Source organism: Canis lupus, chromosome 1 (genome assembly GCF_003254725.2).
Source record: "Canis lupus dingo isolate Sandy chromosome 1, ASM325472v2, whole genome shotgun sequence".
Classification (NCBI taxonomy): domain Eukaryota; kingdom Metazoa; phylum Chordata; class Mammalia; order Carnivora; family Canidae; genus Canis; species Canis lupus.
In genome coordinates, this window is record NC_064243.1 from 102,587,266 (window position 1) to 102,604,918 (window position 17,653).

General features: G+C 51.3%; 1 protein-coding gene and 1 long non-coding RNA gene across 5 annotated transcripts; one reads left to right on the forward strand and one right to left on the reverse strand.

Moving 5' to 3' along the window:
- Positions 1-587: 587 nt before the first annotated feature.
- Positions 588-13,676, forward strand: HSPBP1 (HSPA (Hsp70) binding protein 1). 4 transcript variants are annotated; one of them, XM_025423906.3, is made up of 8 exons: positions 588-686; positions 1,180-1,474; positions 3,552-3,756; positions 5,752-5,976; positions 9,339-9,494; positions 9,607-9,703; positions 10,220-10,331; positions 13,375-13,676. In XM_025423906.3, the coding sequence occupies exons 2-8, from the start codon at positions 1,271-1,273 to the stop codon at positions 13,447-13,449; spliced, it is 1,074 nt and encodes a 357-aa protein (XP_025279691.1). In that variant the 5' UTR covers positions 588-686; positions 1,180-1,270; the 3' UTR covers positions 13,450-13,676. The 4 variants fall into 4 exon arrangements, with proteins under 4 accessions (XP_025279691.1, XP_025279690.1, XP_025279689.1 ...); XM_025423905.3 differs by lacking the exon at positions 588-686 and adding an exon at positions 693-834 and having other exon boundaries at positions 1,177-1,474; XM_025423904.3 differs by lacking the exon at positions 588-686 and adding an exon at positions 693-834.
- Positions 12,997-17,183, reverse strand: LOC125754788 (uncharacterized). The gene is made up of 2 exons (XR_007409615.1): positions 16,294-17,183; positions 12,997-14,670 (listed from the first exon to the last, which is right to left on the reverse strand). It is a non-coding gene; the product is annotated as an uncharacterized LOC125754788 (long non-coding RNA).
- Positions 17,184-17,653: the final 470 nt, after the last annotated feature.

The following is a 17,653-nucleotide window of genomic DNA, read 5'->3' on the forward strand; positions in this document are numbered from 1 at the left end:
CCAGGCGTATTCCCAAAGCTGAACCCCAAAAGCGGAGAACACAGTGGGCTCGCCTCCCAGGGCACCTTGTTTGGGCATTTTGCTTCAGGTTCGTCTTTCAAGAATCCCCTCCCATGCATCTGGCAGGTCTCAGGGAGGATTCCAAGAGCTAGAGCCTGGATGGTAACAGGTGTCTGCACAGGAGCTGCAGCAAGGACCAGGTAGCCCCCTTTGACGACTGGGGAAACTGAAGCCAAGAGAGGGGTGAGGTGGGCCAAGGGTGCTTACGTCAGATGTTAGAGGTGACAAGCCAGGGCTCCAGGAAAAGGTGGGTAGGGGGTCTAGGTGAGGGGCCTGCACTACCCGCAAGGAGGGGGTGGGGCCTACCGGGCACCAGCACGGGGCGGGGCTTAGGTCAGGGGCGGGGCTAAGCTGGGAGAGGCCGAAAGGCCTAGAATAGGGGCGGAGCTTGAGGTAGCAGGGAGGGGCGGGAACATAGGTGTGGGCGGGGTCTGGCCGAGGCGGAGCTGACTGGGGGCGGGGCGAGGGTGGAGCTTGAAGGGAAGTCGAGGGGGCGGAGCTCGCTGAGGGGCGGGATCCGGGTTGGGGGCGGAGCTTAGGCTGAGCGTGGGCGGGGGGCGGGGCCGAGCGCAGTATCCGGCCAGGTGGGAAGGGCTTAAGAGACAGGCACGCGGTCTCAGCCTCAGGTACGGCCCCAGGTTGGGAGGTTGGGAGGGGGCGCCGGAAACTTCCGGGCGAGACCAGCGCATTTCCGGTCAAAATGGCGGCGCCCACCAGAGTCAGGTGGCAGCGACTCTATCTTTAGTAGCGGCGGCGACTTGAGGCCCGGGGGAGGTGAGGCCCGGGGAAGTGAGGTCCACCTCTCTCTGACTCCCCTCTTTGGAGAGGAAGGAGGAGACTTGTTGCTAAGACGTCCAAAGGGAGGGCTTGTTGCTATGGAGGCAGGGCAGTGGGGTTGCTAAGAGACAGGAACGCATTTAGTGGAGATGGGGGAGGGGGTTGGTAGGTGGAGTGGGTGGGGCTTGTTGCGAGGGAGGAAGGAGGGACTGAGACTTTGGGGAAGGGTCCTGTTGGTATGAAGGAAGGAAAGCGGGGCTGTGGTTAAAGTGGGTGCGGGCACAGTGGTTTGGGGTCATGGGGCGGGCGCGGAGCTCTCCTAAAACGTCACCTTCTCAGCAGACCCCCAGGAGTCGACCCATCCGGGCGCCAGAACTACCTCAGCGGTGACCACCTCCTACCCCAAACACAGTCTTCCCTTTAGAAACGGCCCATGGCGGACCAGGGCTCGGGGGGCAGCCGCCTCCCTCTGGCGCTGCCCCCAGCCTCCCAGGGCTGCTCATCCGGGGGCGGCGGCTCCTCTGCGGGGAACTCGGGCCATCCTCTGCCCCCTCGAAACCTTCAAGGCCTGCTGCAGATGGCTATCACGGCGGGTTCTGAGGAACCAGACCCCCCTCCAGAACCCATGAGTGAGGAGGTAAAGATGGAGGGACCCGATGAATTGGGGGGAGAGTGCCCTGGGCAGAGGCAGCGCCTAGGTGTGAAGGCAGAGTAGTAGGCTGTATTTGTCCTAGCTGGGTCATTGTAGATTGAAGGTCGGGTCTCACGAGTGTCTGGGAGGGCAGATACGGCACTGGGATGCAGAGTAGCTCCGCAAGTAAAGAAGGAGGGAGGATTCTCAGAACCCTGCCATCCTGGTTCCAGCAATATCCAGCTGTGTGACCTTGGGTATATTGTTTCATCTTTCTGAATGGCAAGGTCTTTATTTGCAAACTGATGATGACAATAAGACTAGTAACATGTACTTCACCAGATATTTTTTTTTTAAGATTTTATTTATTTATTCATGAGAGACAGAGGCAGAGACACAGGCAGAAGGAGAAGCAGGCTCCATGCACAGAGCCTGATGTGGGACTCGATCCCCGGTGTCCAGGATCACACCGTGGGCTGAAGGCGGCACTAAACCGCTGAGCCACCAGGGCTGCCCTTCACCAGATATTTCTGAAGATACACAGGACTCAGGGCACACCGTCAGAGAGGCCGGGCTCCTGCAAGCATCAGGCTGTTCTCATGAAGAGTGCAGGCTCTGTGGACAGACCATTTAGGTGTGACTTAAGGCTTTGTGGATGGCCGACGGTGTGACCTTTGTGTGTCACAACCTTTCTGGGCCTCAGTTTTCTCATCTGTGAAGTGGGGTTGACAGTAACACTTGGAAGGTTGTCTTGGAGATGAGTAGCAACATCTGTTATATGTGTTTAGCTGGCGATGGTGTTTCCAGTGTACAAAATGCCGTGCTAATCCAGTGACATCCATGATGTCATCGAACTTTTAGGTTAATGAAATGGGAACAGGCACAGAAAAATGAATGTCTTGGCCAAATTTGTTCAGGACTGTGACTATAGAGCCCACATATGAGCACTAACAGGCCCGATGGGAAAATAAAATTTAGTGGCCAGCTCTGAACTGTCAACTTACTTGACCTAATAGGCAGCATTTGATTTACTGGCCACCTGGACAATGGATCTCTTTCTTCATTTGGTTTCTTTCTTTCTTTTTTAAGATTTTAAAAATTTATTTATTCATGAGAGAGACAGAGAAGCAGACATCGGCAAAGGGCGAAGCAGGCTCCTCACAGGGAGCCTGATGCAGAACTCGATCCCAGGATCCTGGGATCATGACCTGAGCTGAAGGCAGACACTCAAATGCAGAGCCCCTCAGGCATCCTTCTTTCTTCATTTGGTTTCTAGAGCACTGTCCTTGTTTTCATCCTTACTCACTGGCTCTCCCTTCCTGTTTTCCTCAGTTGACTCTTCCTCATTCCCCAGCCTCTGAATGATGGCACACCCCAGGGCTCTCCTGTACCTACCTCTGCTCACTTCCTTGGTGATCTCATGTGTTGAGACTATTTACCCTGATGACTCTCCAGTTTACATCTCTAGACCACTGGTTCTGATTTCATCCCCCTCAGGACATTTGGCAATGCATGGAAACATGTTTCGTTGTTCCACTTGGGGTGGGGTGGGGGCTACTGGCATCTAGTGAGTAGAGACCAGGGATGCTTCTCAACATTCTATAACATGCAGAACAATGGGACTGCCCTTCCCCCACAACCCCCGAACTCTCCAGCTCCGAGGGTCAGTAGAGCCAGGGTTGAGAAAGCCAAGTCTAGGCTGGGCCCCCTCCCTGAGCTTCAGGCAGCCTACTCACTATTTTACCTTGTGCGCATAATAGAGCCCTTGAACTTAACATGGTAGAAAATGAGTTCTCATCTTTACTACTCCTGCTCCATACCTGCTTCTCCTACCATTGTCCTCATCTCCTTCTGGTTGCTCAGGACAGAAATCTGAGAGTGCCTTTTTTCACACCCCATAGCCCCAGTCTCTCTATAAGTCTGGTATCTAGAAAATTTTCAGTGGAAGAGATACCCAGTGGGTAGCTGTTGAAGGAATGATAGGTCAGCTCTCAGATGTTGGCTGTTATTAGTAACAACTGTTATTTATGATTTCATCACTGATGGAGGTTTGTTTCTTTCCCCCACTCTCCTGCCCTGACAGAGGCGTCAGTGGCTGCAGGAGGCTGTGTCAGCAGCCTTCCGGGGCCAGCGGGAGGAAGTCGAGCAGATGAAGAACTGTCTTCGAGTGCTGTCCCAGCCTATACCCTCCTTGGCTGTTGAGGCTGAACTGGCCACTGACCAGCAGGAACGCGAGGGGGCCCTGGAGCTGCTGGCCGACCTGTGTGAAAACATGGATAATGCTGCAGGTATACCTGGGCCCACCCACGGCTGCCCCTCAGCATCCTCTGGCTCTTTCTTCCTTCTCAGCCCCATGTCCTGCTGTGGCTCAGCCCTTGTCTTTTCTCTTGGGGACCACACCATCGGACTCTTCCCCACCCTTCCAGCCTCCAGCGTCTCCCTCTCCTGTCTGGCTTCAACTCAGGCCCCAGATGGGACTGTCCTATCTCTTCCTGGTTGGTCCCCTTGCCACCAGGAAGGGACTTTCACTTACCCCACCAGCCTGGCTGGTATCAGGTCTACCTTCGTGACATTTTCCAAAACTGGTCATTTCTCCCTTGTCTCTTGGGACTGCACTGTCACTGCCTAGAATATGAATGAGGAGGTGGTTCTGGGCAGCATGGTCAGGGAAGGCCTCCCCAAGGGGTGCCATTTGATTAGAGACCTGGAGTGAATGAGCAGGTTATGGGAATAGCCATGAGAAAAACATAACAGGCAGAGGGAATAGGCCAATACAAAGGCCCTGAGGTACACATACATGCCTTATATGTGCAGGAACAGCAGTAAGGCCAGCATGACAGAATGCAGTGAGGGAGGGGCAAGAGGTAGGAGGTGCTGCTGGGTATGCAAGGCCTTGCAGGCTGAAGTAGGTGCTGTGGGTTTTGTCCTAAGTGCCGAGGAGCTGATAGAAGGTCAGCATCCCCCATTTCTTTTTCTTTTTCTTTTTCTTTTTTTTTTTTTAGCATCCTCCATTTCTTTTGGAGGGGCATGATGTAGCTGTGGAGGGTGTGGACGTGTCTTTTCTGGATGTTTCACATAAATGGAATCGTGGAGTACGTGATCTCTTGTGACTGGCTTCCCTGAGTGTGACATCTTCAAGGTTCTCTCACATTGTAGCCTGTATTGTAGCTTTATTCTTCTGAATGGCTAGTCCTCCATCGTGTGGATTGACCTCATGTTTTTTTTTTTTTTTTTTTTTAAGATTTTTATTTATTTATTCATCAGAGAGAGAGAGAGAGAGAGAGAGAGAGAGGCAGAGACACAGGCAGAGGGAGAAGCAGGCTCCATGCAGGAAGCCTGATGTGGGACATGATCCTGGGTCTCCAGGATCATGCCCTGGACTAAAGGTGGCGCTTAAACTGCTGAGCCACCGGGGCTGCCCTGACCTCATGTTTTTTTTATCTGTTTGCAACTGATGGGCATTTGGGTCCTTTCCCCCTTTGGTTATTGAGAATAATGCTGCTTTGAACATTGGTACAAGTGTCTATTGGAGTCTCTGCTTTCTGTGGTTTAAGATATTTATGTAGGAGTGGACCCATGATAACTCTGTGTTTAACTTTTTGAGGAACTGCCAAGTTCGCTGGTTACCACCTTATTGACAGAAACAAGTGGTGGGTTGTAGTTTGCCGAGCCCTGGTCTAGTGTACTGTTCTCCCATAGGGGTGTTCTGATTGTCACAAAGATTGGGGGTTGGTACTGGGATGTAGTGTGCTGGATTCTGGAACCCTAACCGCCTGAATGCTGGTGTTTTTGAGGCATGCTGGCCCTGGAGGGACCTCTGGTTGGGTGCTTGACGGATCCTGCACTTGAGGCAGGCTCTGGGAGCCAGCCCACCCCTCTGGCCTCACTTGCTGTGTTCACTTGTGAGGGCTGACTGCCTCGGGGGTTGAAACACAATGTATTTTCTCAGGGTTCTGAGACCCAGGTGTGGGCAGGGCTGGTTTCTCCTGCGCTCTCTCCTTGGCCTGCAGATGGCTGCCCTCTCCCTGTGTCTTCACACGGTTTTCCCTGTGTGTCTGTGTCCTGATCTTTTCTTATGAGGACATCAGTCTTACTGCGAGGATTAGGACCTATCCCGATGACCTCACTTTACCTGGATGATCTCTTACAAGGACTATCTTCAAATATAGTCACATTCTGAGACACCCAAGTGGTTGGGGCTTCAACATGTGGATTTTGGGTGGGGGGTGGTGCATAAGTCAGCCCATTCCACCTGGACTTTCATCTCTCCTCTCTCTGCACAGACTTCTGCCAGCTGTCAGGCATGCACCTGCTGGTGGGCCGCTACCTGGAGGCAGGGCCTGCAGGGCTGAGGTGGCGAGCAGCACAGCTCATCGGCACATGCAGCCAGAATGTGGCAGCCATCCAGGAGCAAGTGCTGGGCCTGGGTGCCCTGCGCAAGTTGCTGAGGCTGCTTGACCGGGACCCCTGTGACTTGGTGCGCGTGAAGGCCCTCTTTGCCATCTCCTGTGAGTGTCTGGGGCAGCCAGGGAGGGGCAGGGGCCCTGCTGGCATCTGCTCAGGGGCAGATGGAGGGGAGCCATAATTGTTTATTTATTCCCATAGCCAGTTAAGACTGTGCTGGAGACTGGGGACAGGGTGGTGAGCCAGCCAACCCCTCGTTTGTCAGAGAGCCAGATTCTGATGACATAGGTGCACCACTCAGCTTATGTGCTTCATGTGCATTAGGGTTCTTGGCCTCAGTGCTGTTGACACTCATGGTAAGGAGGGGGCCATCTTGTGTGTAATGGGGTGTTAAGCGGCACCCCAGCCTCTCTACCTGTTAGAGATACTAATGGCTGCCTCCTGGGCAACAGGTGCCAGGACGAGGATGATTCCAGTGCCTGTGGGGCACTCTATGCCAGGCCCCATGCCAGGCCCTGCGAGAGTGTTAACTTGTTTAGTTCATATGCACAGCCTCTGAGGTAGGGAGACCAAATCCACCTAGAGGAGGGACCGGGTGACAGCCTGGGGCACCCTGCAAGGACATGCAGATGTGGGGTTTGAGCCCAGGGAATGTTCTTAACTGTGGGTTGGGCTCCTGTCTGTGTGTGTGCCATGCTGGAGGCCCCCACTGGCCGTTTTCTTCTTTTTTTTGATACTGTTTCCTTTTTTTCTTTTTTTAATATTTTATTTTATTTTATTTTATTTTATTTTATTTTATTTTATTTTATTTTTCATTTTTATTTATTTGTGATAGTCACAGAGATAGAGAGAGAGAGAGAGGCAGAGACATAGGCAGAGGGAGAAGCAGGCTCCATGCACCGGGAGCCCGACATGGGATTCGATCCCAGGTCTCCAGGATCGTGCCCTGGGCCAAAGGCAGGGGCCAAAGGCAGGTGCCAAACCGCTGCGCCACCCAGGGATCCCTACTGTTTCCTTTTTAAATAAGCCTTATGGAGATAGAATTCACAGGCTATAGAGTTTATCTTTTTAACATGTACAATTTAGCATATTCAGTAGGTTGTGTGGTGGCCATGACCACTGTCTTAACTCCAGAACATTTCCCCCACTCCCAAAAGAAGCTGCATTCCTCGGGATCCCTGGGTGGCGCAGCGGTTTAGCGCCTGCCTTTGGCCCAGGGCGCGATCCTGGAGACCCGGGATCGAATCCCACGTCAGGCTCCCGGTGCATGGAGCCTGCTTCTCCTTCTGCCTGTGTCTCTGTGCCTCTCTCTCTCTCTGTGTGTGTGTAACTATCATAAATAAATAAAAATTTAAAAAAAAAAAAAAAAAAAGAAGCTGCATTCCTGTTAGGAGTCCTGCCTCACCCCCTCCCTCCAGCCCTTGCAGGCAGCCACCAGTCTGCTTATCATCTCCACAGATTTGCCTGCTCTGGATGTGTCCACCATGTGGCCTTTTGTGTGTGTCTGGCTTCTTTTACTGATCATGATGTTTTCCAGCTTCATCTGCATTTATAACCTGTGCCAATGCTTCATGCCTTTCTATGGTTGAGTAATATGTCACTTATAAAGGGACCACATTTTGTTTATCCATTCATCAGTTGATTGGTTGGGCATCAAGTGGTTTCTACCTCTGGCTGTGAGAATTGTGCTGCTGTGAACCACGTGGACAAGTTTTTGCATGGACGTGTGTTTTCCTGTCTTCTGGGTGTACACACCTGCGGTTGGAATTGCTGGGTCCTATGGCAGCCCTGTGTCATCTGTTTCAAGTTGGAGGAAAACCTGTTTCTTTCACTCATGACATTTGTGACACCAAATGTGTGTGCAGGAGTTTACATAAGTCAGTTTTCCAATTCTCTGGACACCCAACTGGGCATTCTGCAGTTCCATTCTGACACTGACTACTCAGAGTTGGCACATCTCCACAGGTTAAGGACTCAGTTCTAAGAGACGGTCCCTCCTGCAGACACCAGTGGAAAGTTTGGGCCTTCTGGGGGCTCCTGGCTCGCTCAGTCATGGAGTATGCAACTTTTGATCTCAGCGTTGGGAGTTTGAGCCCCATGTTGGGGCTGGAGTTTCCTTAAAAAAAAAAAAAGAAAAAAAGAAATTAGAGCTTCCTGTACTTATTAGCTACTGGCTATATATTGGGCATTGCCATGATCCACTTCTCAGGTTTGATACTTTGCTAGAATAGCTACAGAACTCAGAGGAATATTTATGTTTAGTGGCTTACTATAAAAGATATGAACAGGGACACCTGGGTGGCTCAGTTGTTAGATGCCTGCCTTTGGCTCAGGTGGTGATCCCGGGATCTGGGATTGAGCCCCGCATCGGGCTCCCTGTGAGGCGCCTGCTTCTTCCTCAGCATATGTCTCTGCCTCTCTCTCTCTCTCTCTCTCTCATGAATAAATAAATTTTTTTTTAAGATTTTTATTTATTTATTCATGAGAGACAGGAAGAGAAAGAGGCAGAGACACAGGCAGAGGGAAAAGGCTCCATGCAGGGAGCCTGACGTGGGACTCGATCCTGGGTCTCTAGGATCACGCCCTGGGCTGAAGGCGGCGCTAAACCCCTGAGCCACCTATGGATCCCCTAAATAAATCTTAAAAAAAAAAAAAAGATATGAACAGCCAGATGAAGCAGTGTATAGGACGAGGTCTAGAAGGGTCCCGAGCACAGGAACATCTGTCCCTGAGTTGGGGTGTGCCATCCTTCTGGTACAAGGACGTGTTCACTAACCCAGAAGGTCTGTGAACCCCACCGTTTAGGGAATCTTGTGGAGGCTTCCTCCTGTGCACATAATGGATCATTAATTCCACTCTCGTCCCTCTCCTTTCTGGAGGTTGGGAGGTGGGGCTGGAGGTTCCAAGTTTCTAATCATGGCTTGGTATTTCTGAGAAGTAAACCCTGTCCAGGAGCCCACCTGGAGTCACCTCACTGGAACAAAAGATGCTCTTATCACCCAGGAAGCTCCGCGGGTTTGAAGAGCTTACTGTCAGGAATGGGGGCAAAGACCAGGTATATATTTATGTCACAGTTTGGCCCTGGGAAAAAGAACAGGGAAGCTGGGAAGGAACTCTAGTAAAGGTGAGAGAAAGAGTCCTGGAGCAGGTGACATCAGGAAGATCATGTCCAAAACTGAGGAGATAGGTGGACAGACAGACCTTGGGAGGCTTGGCCACAAAGGGTAGACAGCCTCAGTTCCCCAGACATACCAAGAGCCAGAGCAGGATTGGGGAGGGACGGGGCAAAATTTTCTTCTAATAGTCTATGTTAATTATATCTCAGTAAAACAATGCTTTAAAAAAATATTGTGCTTATGAAACCCAGGCCCATAGTAGTTGAAAGTGATAGTGGTGAGGCTCGTGGTGACAATGGTGACCTTGAGGCCTCTCTCTCTCTCTCTCTCTCTCCCCCCCTTCCTGTCAGGCCTGGTCCGGGAGCAGGAGGTGGGGCTGCTGCAGTTCCTTCGCCTGGATGGCTTCTCTGTGTTGATGCGGGCCATGCAGCAGCAGGTGCAAAAGCTCAAGGTCAAGTCGGCATTCCTGCTGCAGAACCTGCTGGTGGGCCACCCTGAACACAAAGGTGGGGCGGCCAGGGCAGGGGGCCCAGGACAATGCCCAAGGGAGGGTGGGGGAGGGGTGTGCCTGGGGAGGGGTGTGGACCACCCCTCTGACCCCCAAGCCCCTTCCCCCAGGGACTCTGTGCTCCATGGGGATGGTCCAGCAGCTGGTGGCCCTGATCCGGACAGAACACAGCCCCTTCCATGAGCATGTGCTTGGAGCCCTGTGCAGGTATGCTGGGGCCTCTGAGAGGACGAGGCCTGGGGCAGGTGCTCCCATTTTTCAGGCTGACATCACTGGGCTACAGCCCTCCAGCCTCCTCCCTTCTAGGATTCAGGAGTTCAGGCCTTTCCCACCAAGGGGGCAGGACTGAGTGCTGGCGCTCCCTGGGCATTAGTTTCCTCGTGTGTAGGGGGCTGACACAATAGCCTGGGAGGAGAGGGAGAGTCTTTCTGACCCCGCTCCCCCTGCACCCAGAACTAGCAGATTAGCGTCTGGAAAAGATGACAGACACAATTGAGCAGGTGGCAGCTCTGGTGTGTGGAGTGGGCTCCAGGCCAGGCTCTGTGCTAGGTGCCTTGTTTTGTACGCATCTCACTGTAGGCCCTGATGTGGGTGGGGACCCTGTGAAATTTGTATTGCAGATGGGGAAACTGAGCTGGGGAACTGTCTTGCCTGGGGCTCCTGTGGGAGCAGTGCAAGGGCGCACCTTTGAAGGTCCTGAGGATTGCTCTTTTGTTCCTACAGCCTGGTGACAGACTTCCCCCAGGGCGTGCGGGAGTGCCGGGAGCCCGAGCTGGGCCTGGAGGAGCTCCTCCGCCACCGCTGCCAGCTGCTGCAGCAGCACGAGGAGTATCAGGTACTGCCCACGGGGCCTGTGTGGTCTTTTCATCCATACGTTTGTCTCCTTGTCTCTTCGTTCCTGTGTTTCTTCTGCCATCCATCCAGCAGACATTTACTGCCCCCTCCCCTGTGCCTCATGCTGTATGAACACCACAGGCCAGCGGGAGAATGATGAATTGGAGTGTTTTAAGGGCTTAATGAAGTTATTTATTAGCTAAACTTTATAAGTGTTTACATCCTATCAGATACTTAATAATTATTTTTATTAGACTGATAAATCAGTAATAAAAGGTAACCAATTTAATATTTGATTAAATAAAAAGTAAGTAATTAAGTAGATAATGAGTAGCAAATAGATAAACAACTCAGATATTTAATTAGATAATAAATAACAAGTAATAAATAGCTCATTAGATATTTAAATAGATCAGTAACAAGTGATAATTCAGATAATTAGGTAATTAGTAACAAATTAGTGATAAAGAGCAACTGAATGAATATTCATATAGTTGTTTAGTTATCTAAACAATGAAGTGATTTAGCTAACTGATGATTAAGTAGCACCCAGATGTTGGTGCTTTAGCAAAGCTGAGCATGGCAGACGTGCTACCCTCCCAGGACTTCTGTTCTACTGAGTCCATTCCTCTGTGACCCTGTCGAGCATTTCCAGAGAGGTGCCAGGATTGAGGAGCAGGGAGGGCCAGGAGAGGCACACTGCTCAACCCCAGGTGCCTGCCCCAACCTCATCACAAGGACACGTGGAAAACATGCCCATGGGTTGTGCCCACGGGTTAAGCCTGGCCTAGCCTGGGCTTTCAGCTGGGGAGCACGTCAATTGTTGCTGTCTTGGGACATTCATTCTCTGCGCCACTGGCATGCCAGACCCTGGGCAGGTGATGCCAGGGCCCACTGTTGAGGGACACCTCCAGCAAAGTGACCAGCACTCCTTTTTTTTCTTCCAAAAAAACTTTAGCAACTTTATTGGGGTATCATATAATATATAATTATCATATAATAAATTCCAGTTCTTAGAAGTGTGCCATGTGAAAAGTTTAGACATAAGAATACACCTGTGAAAACCTCATCCTTCCATCCCTCCATTCGTCAGGGGCAGCTTACCCACGTGCCAGGCCTGGATATGGGCATTGGGGGATTTGATGAGGAGCAAAAAAGATACAGTCTTGGTTCTCAGGGCTTCCAGGGGTGATAGAGAAACATGTAGACAAATAAACAGAAGCATGTATTTACAAATACCTAGTGTGTGTATGTGTGTGTGTATATGCATGTATAGTACATGCAATATTTGTATCTGTGTAATTTAACATTGTTTTGTATAGTTTGACAGCAGGAAGTTATAACTACAGTGAAGGAAACAACCTGTGAGGGAACAGAGAAGGCTGGGCAGTGATATTTTCGGTACTGATGGCTGCTGTAACACTACTATAGACCAGGTGGCTTAGCACAGAAATGCATTCTCTTGCAGTTCTTGGGACTAGGAGTCTGAAGTCAAAGTGTCTGCAGGGCCATGCTCCCTCTGATGGTTCTAGGGAAGAATCCTTCCTCTTCCAGCTGCCAGTAGTTGCTGGCATTCCTTGGCATTCCCTGGCTTAGTGATATGCCACTCCAGTCTCTTCATATGGCCTTCTTTCCTATGTGTCTGTGTCTTGGAAATCTTTCCAGATACTTAAGTAGAGGTCTGCTTTAACTCTAGCATAACTGAACAATGCAATTGGGATGGTATTCTGTAAGGTGATTCTATCGTGACTTAGTTCTTTTTTCTAACTCTTTTGTAAGTATTTTTGTAGGTAAATTGAAGTGTTAAATTTCATGAATGCCTTCTCATGAAAAGGTCCTGTGGTCATGTGGTTCAAAGTTCCAGATGCATAGGAAGGTCAAAAGTGAGAAGTCTCCCTGCTGCCCCTGCCCCTAATCACCCCGTACCTTCCCCACTTCTGTGTGTGGCCTTCCTAAGATAGTCTGTGCACATAAGCAAATGTGTGTATATATTCTTCCTTTCTACCTTCCTTCCGTGTAAAATCTACTTGTCCTGACCACTTTGTCACTCCTTGCCTCGTTCCCTTTCATAATATCTCAGGGAAGAGTGCAGAAGGAGTGTGTTGTGTGTGGGCAGCCATGGCTGCAAGGTAGGTTGCTGTTTTCGTGTCATGACCCCTCTCTGCTGCTACCAACTCTGCTGAAAGAATAAACCTTTACATAGGTTTCTTTAGATGTGTGAGTATGTCTATAGAATAGTTTGCAAAAGGGGAAAAGCTGGATTAAGGTAGGTTAAGGATGAAGTTATACAGCTTAGGGCCATTTTTGCTAGCTATTGCCTGGTTGCTCTCTGTAAAGGCTGAACCAGTTGACTCTCCAACTGTGAAGGTGCTCAAAAGTACCTCAAGCCATTTGACCTTTTTTTTCCAAGCTGATTGGTGAAAAGTGGTATTCTAATCAGTTTATATTTGCGTTTCTCCCTGGAGGAAAGTTGGAGAGCTTTCCTTTCCTGTGAATTGTTCATATCCTTTGCCCATTTATCTACTGGGTGGTGAGTTTTTTTTTTTTCAATCAATATATTAAAGTTCTTGAAGTATTAAATATGTTAGCCTTTTCCGACAAGTTGCGAATATTTTTCAAATTGTTTTTCTTTTCTTTTTGTTTCTGGCTTCTTTTTGCCATGCAGAAACCTTTTATGTTCATGTGGCCCAACCTAGGAGTGCTTCTTTCTTGGTTTCCGGGATTTGTACCTGTGGAAGGTTCTAATTTTAAGTGGGGATTAGTAGGGGTCGGTCATACCTGGGGAAATGAAGAGCCCAAGGGGCTGAGGTGAGGACAGACCAGTGGGGTATCAGAGACACTGGGAGGCCCTCATTCTGGTTCAGTAATCCAGGTACAGATGAGAAAGGAAACAGCGAGCCGTGGATCTTAGCTTGAGTCAGAGAACCCCTGGAGGCTTCTGGGGCCAGCACTGGGGAGGACAGAGAGGCTATCTCGGTGCCGAGCATGTTGGAAGCCGCCCCGCCTGTGCACTCAGAGCTCCTGCTCTTGCCCCCCTGATCCAGGAGGAGCTGGAGTTCTGCGAAAAGCTGCTACAGACCTGTTTCTCCAGCCCGACGGACGACAGCATGGATCGGTGAACCCCGGTGGCTCAGCACCCCCTCTCTGTGGGAACCCCAGGCGCCCTGTCTCCCAGGGGAGAGCAGAGCCTTGTTGGTGCGCAGCCAGGGCGGCCTAACCCGGTTCGCTAAAGAAGGCGCCGGCCCCTGGGCTCCACCCCTCACGCTAGCACTTTCCCCTTCCGCACTGCGTTCCCGGTACCCCCTTCCGTGTCCACACTGTTCTCTAATAAAGGTGTTCTCCTCCAGCTCCTTCGCTGCGGCCTTCGTCATCTCCCCTGGAGGGCGCCCTACCTGGGAAGGTGTGCCATCTTAGGGGGTCTGGGGTGCCCAAGCTTGAACATGAACGCACTGCTCTCAAATCCAGAGCCACCGTTGCTCACCTGCGCAGTCTCTCCTGACAGGGAGGGTGGTGGGCCGCCCTCCTTCCTTCCGGTTCACTCATCCACCCCTGCTTCTCCGTTTGAAGAACCCTCAAATTTAGCACTCAGGCAGCCTGCCCTGAGGCGGAAGCCACGTTATTTCCCAGTATCCCATGCGGAGGTGCATTATGTGACCTCAGCTCAGCCAATTAAAGCTCAGCGCAGGCTTCTGGGCAGTGGTGGTGGGAGCCCGGGCACCGAGGGTGTGTGTGTGCCAGGAGCTTGGGCCTCCTTTCGACCAACTGCAAAGCACCACACCATCTCCAGCTGTCTCAGAGATTAGGGTGGTAAGACACGCCTCAGCTCCTTTCATGAATTCCTTGTCAGTTAGCTGAAGGTGGTTTCATCATTTGCAGCCGCTGCTGATCTTCAGACGAGGAATCAGCCCAGGTGGTTGAACTGCGGGCAAAAGTTAACAAACCTATGTTTCAGGTAAAGCTGTGCGCCTCCTCCCGTATTCTGGTTTCCTAGCTGCATTTGATGTGGATGAATTCCTCTCATGTGTAATTTACTTGTACTCCAGGGATTTGGGAGGGACCAGTTATTTTCAACCCTTCTTCCCAAATTCAGCATAAATCAAGAGGTAGGTACAGGATTTGAGAATTGAAGATAAAGTATCACCTTTATTACCATTAGCGATCAGAAGAAATGGCTTTAGTCTTGCATTAGACAGGGTTACCTCTCCGGTCACAGGCAGCACTGGATACACACAGGCCTTCCTCTGGGTGCAGCAGGCCAGACCCTGGGTAGGCTGGCTATGAGAGGGGGAGCTGGGGTGAGCCACGATGCCCATCCAACCTGGCACATTGTTCCTCAGCCCCTGGAAGGGGTGGAGAGGCCAGAAGAAGACACACTAAATGGTTGAAGTTCCTTTACATGGAAATGTGGACAATGGGGAATGGGTGTTCCCACCAGACACTTTAAGAAGTCCCTTCCAATTTTTTAAAAAATTTTATTTATTCATGAGAGACACAGACAGAGAGGCAGAGACACAGGCAGAGGGAGAAGCAGGCTCCCTGTAGGGAGCCCGATGTGGGATTCAAACCTGGGAGTCCAGGATCACGCCCTGGGCCTAAGGCAGGCACTAAACCACTGAGCCACCCAAGCGTCCCTCTTCCAATTTTTTAAAGATTTATTAGAGAGCGCGTATGTGCATACATGCACGTGCAAGTGACGGAGGCGCAGAGGGAGAGAGGGAGAGAATTTCAAGCAGAGTTCCCACTGAGCACAAAACTGGCTGGGGTCAATCCCATGACCCATAAGATCATGACCTGAGCCAGAACCAAGAGTCCTACACTTACCTGAGCCACCTACGTACCCCACCCCTTCCATTTCTAATACACATACCAGTTGTTGTGCCCGAGATTGCCGAGGAGGAGCCGACACCGATGCAAACACACGAGGGTTTATTTACAAGCTTGAGCTTGGGTCCAAGTACACCCAACACAGCAGAGCAGGGATTTGGACCCCAAGACTAAGAGGTGTAGCAGCTTTATAGGGACCAGTGGCCAATGGGATATGCAGAAAGTTGCACAGTCATGGCCGATTGAATTACATTTTACCCTAAAGTATCCATTTGAACTGGCCTATCACTGAGCCGATTTCCGATTAGGGTGTGCCCTGCGGTTTGACTAGGGTGGGGCAGCGCCCTAAGCAATAAGCAGGTCAGCACAAGGCCGTTGCAGCACAAAATGGAGTCAGTCCTGCTCTGCTTGTCCAGGGGTAGGGGATTTTTGTTAAATTTCCTCGGTCCCACACAGTATGGTCAACCTGTGAGTTCTGAGAGGGTGGAGACAGGTTTCATTCCTTAGAGCCCCTGCAGCATCCAGACTGACCATGTCAATATCTCAGGTTTCACTTGGTGGTTGAATATGGCTACTCCATGACCCTCAGTTCCTGAGCTCTATGTTAAAATAATATGCAGCTGTGCAAGCATACTGGGAAAGAAGCAAAATGCTGAGTAGAAGACAAAAGAACGTGACAGAGGAAAAGACTCAAGGAAGAGAAGGAAATGCCTCACCATTGTTTCAAGCCGAGTAACAATAGGAGCTTGAGTCCATTTTAAGACAAACCCTCGGGATACCTAGGTGGCTCAGCGGTTGAGAGTCTGCCTTTAGCTAAGGGGGCGTGATTCCGGGATCCAGGATCGAGTCCTGTATTGGGCTCTCTGTGACTACTCCCTCTGCCTATATCTCTGCCTCTCTGTGTGTCTCTCATGAATAAATAAATAATAAAACCTAAAAAAAAAAAAAAAAAAAAAAGAACAAAACCTCAAAGATGAAAAGGTAAAATAGGCAAACTAAGGAAACAGAGGGCTGTGGTGGCTCGCTCAGGAAAATATTTGCTTCCTCCCATTCCACCTCCGGAAGAGTACTGTCCCAACCCGTGGGCTGTGGAGAGTCAATTCCTGCCCCATGACTTTGGTATTGATCATGTGACTTACTGTGACCAACGGATGGTGGCAGGTAAGAGGCAACCTAGGCTGTGTAACGTGCTAACAGGCTTGACTCGGATGCTTCTGCCTTTCCGTATGAGATGGTGCTCTAGGTAGCCTGTGGTGCCAGAATATAAGAGACATGGTAAGAACGAGCCTTGCCACCCTTTACAACGGCAGCTCCAGGCTGCGAACCTGACACATGCTGCCGAGGTGGTGACTGTCACACGGCAGTCGGTGGCTGATAACAAGGATCAAAAAACATCCCGTGCATCCCGTACCCTGGAAATAGCAAGGTACCGGAAGAGACATGTGATAATAAGTACATACAGGTGGAAATGACAAAGATTAAAGCAACCAGAGAGAAATTAAGAGATGTGAAGGACAAATGCATAACTGGCATCCTTGAAATAGAGAACAAACAGAACAGGAAAATGTACTTAAGCATACGATTCAGTAAAGTGTCTCTGAAATAAGTGTGAGCAGGTTAAAAAAATGAAAGTTGTCAGTACACACACTCAGTCGTCTGATCCTTACAGTGGGCTTGTAACATGGGCGGGGGGGGGCATGAAAGCTGGGGAAACTGAGGCAACAGGAAGACAAAGCCTGGGTAAGCGCGTGCAGCACACAAGGTCGAGAACTGCGCGGGAGCGGACCGCGCAACTTCGGCTGGGGAGAAAACCTGCTATGGATTCCCCAGGAGCTGGACCCCAGCCGAAGCAGGATTATAATCTGACGAGACCGAGTAGCGAACAGATTTCCAGGAGCAAGCGGGTAGAGAAATCCTGGAGCAGAATTATCTCTGGACATTGGAACGGAGTCGTAGAGGAACACGGCGCCTGCGCATTAGGTTGTCTGGGTTTATTCGGGGAGAGAGCCTTGGCCCAAACCAGCGCAAGCGCATCTGGGGCCGTGGGCTAGTTGGCCGGGTGGGGAGCGGCCGGGCCCCCAAGCGCACGCGCACTGCCGGTCCTGGGCGCGCGGCTTCCGCGCACCAGGCGGGCGGCGGGTGGGCGGGGCTTCCTGCGTGCCCCTGCGCTAGGGGATTGTGGGATAGTGGCGGACGGAGCCGGGCGGCGGAGGCCCCAAGACTGCAGAGTCCGAAAACCCAGCCGGTGCGAGGAAGGGGGCGGCCGAGGAAGTGGGCTTCGGCTTCCGACGGCCGCTGCTCAGCCCTGCGGCCTGCCGGGACTGCGGAAGGAGACGTCTTCCCTGACCGGCCTTTGCTTTCCCGCGCGGCGCTGGGCCGGGCCAGCCGGGGTGACTTCCCCGCCGAGGGCCTCCGCCGGCCTAGAGACCGCGCTGACCTCCCCGCGACCCCCGGCTGCCGGCGGGCCCCGGACCCCCGCGTCGGTCCGCTCGCAGCCAC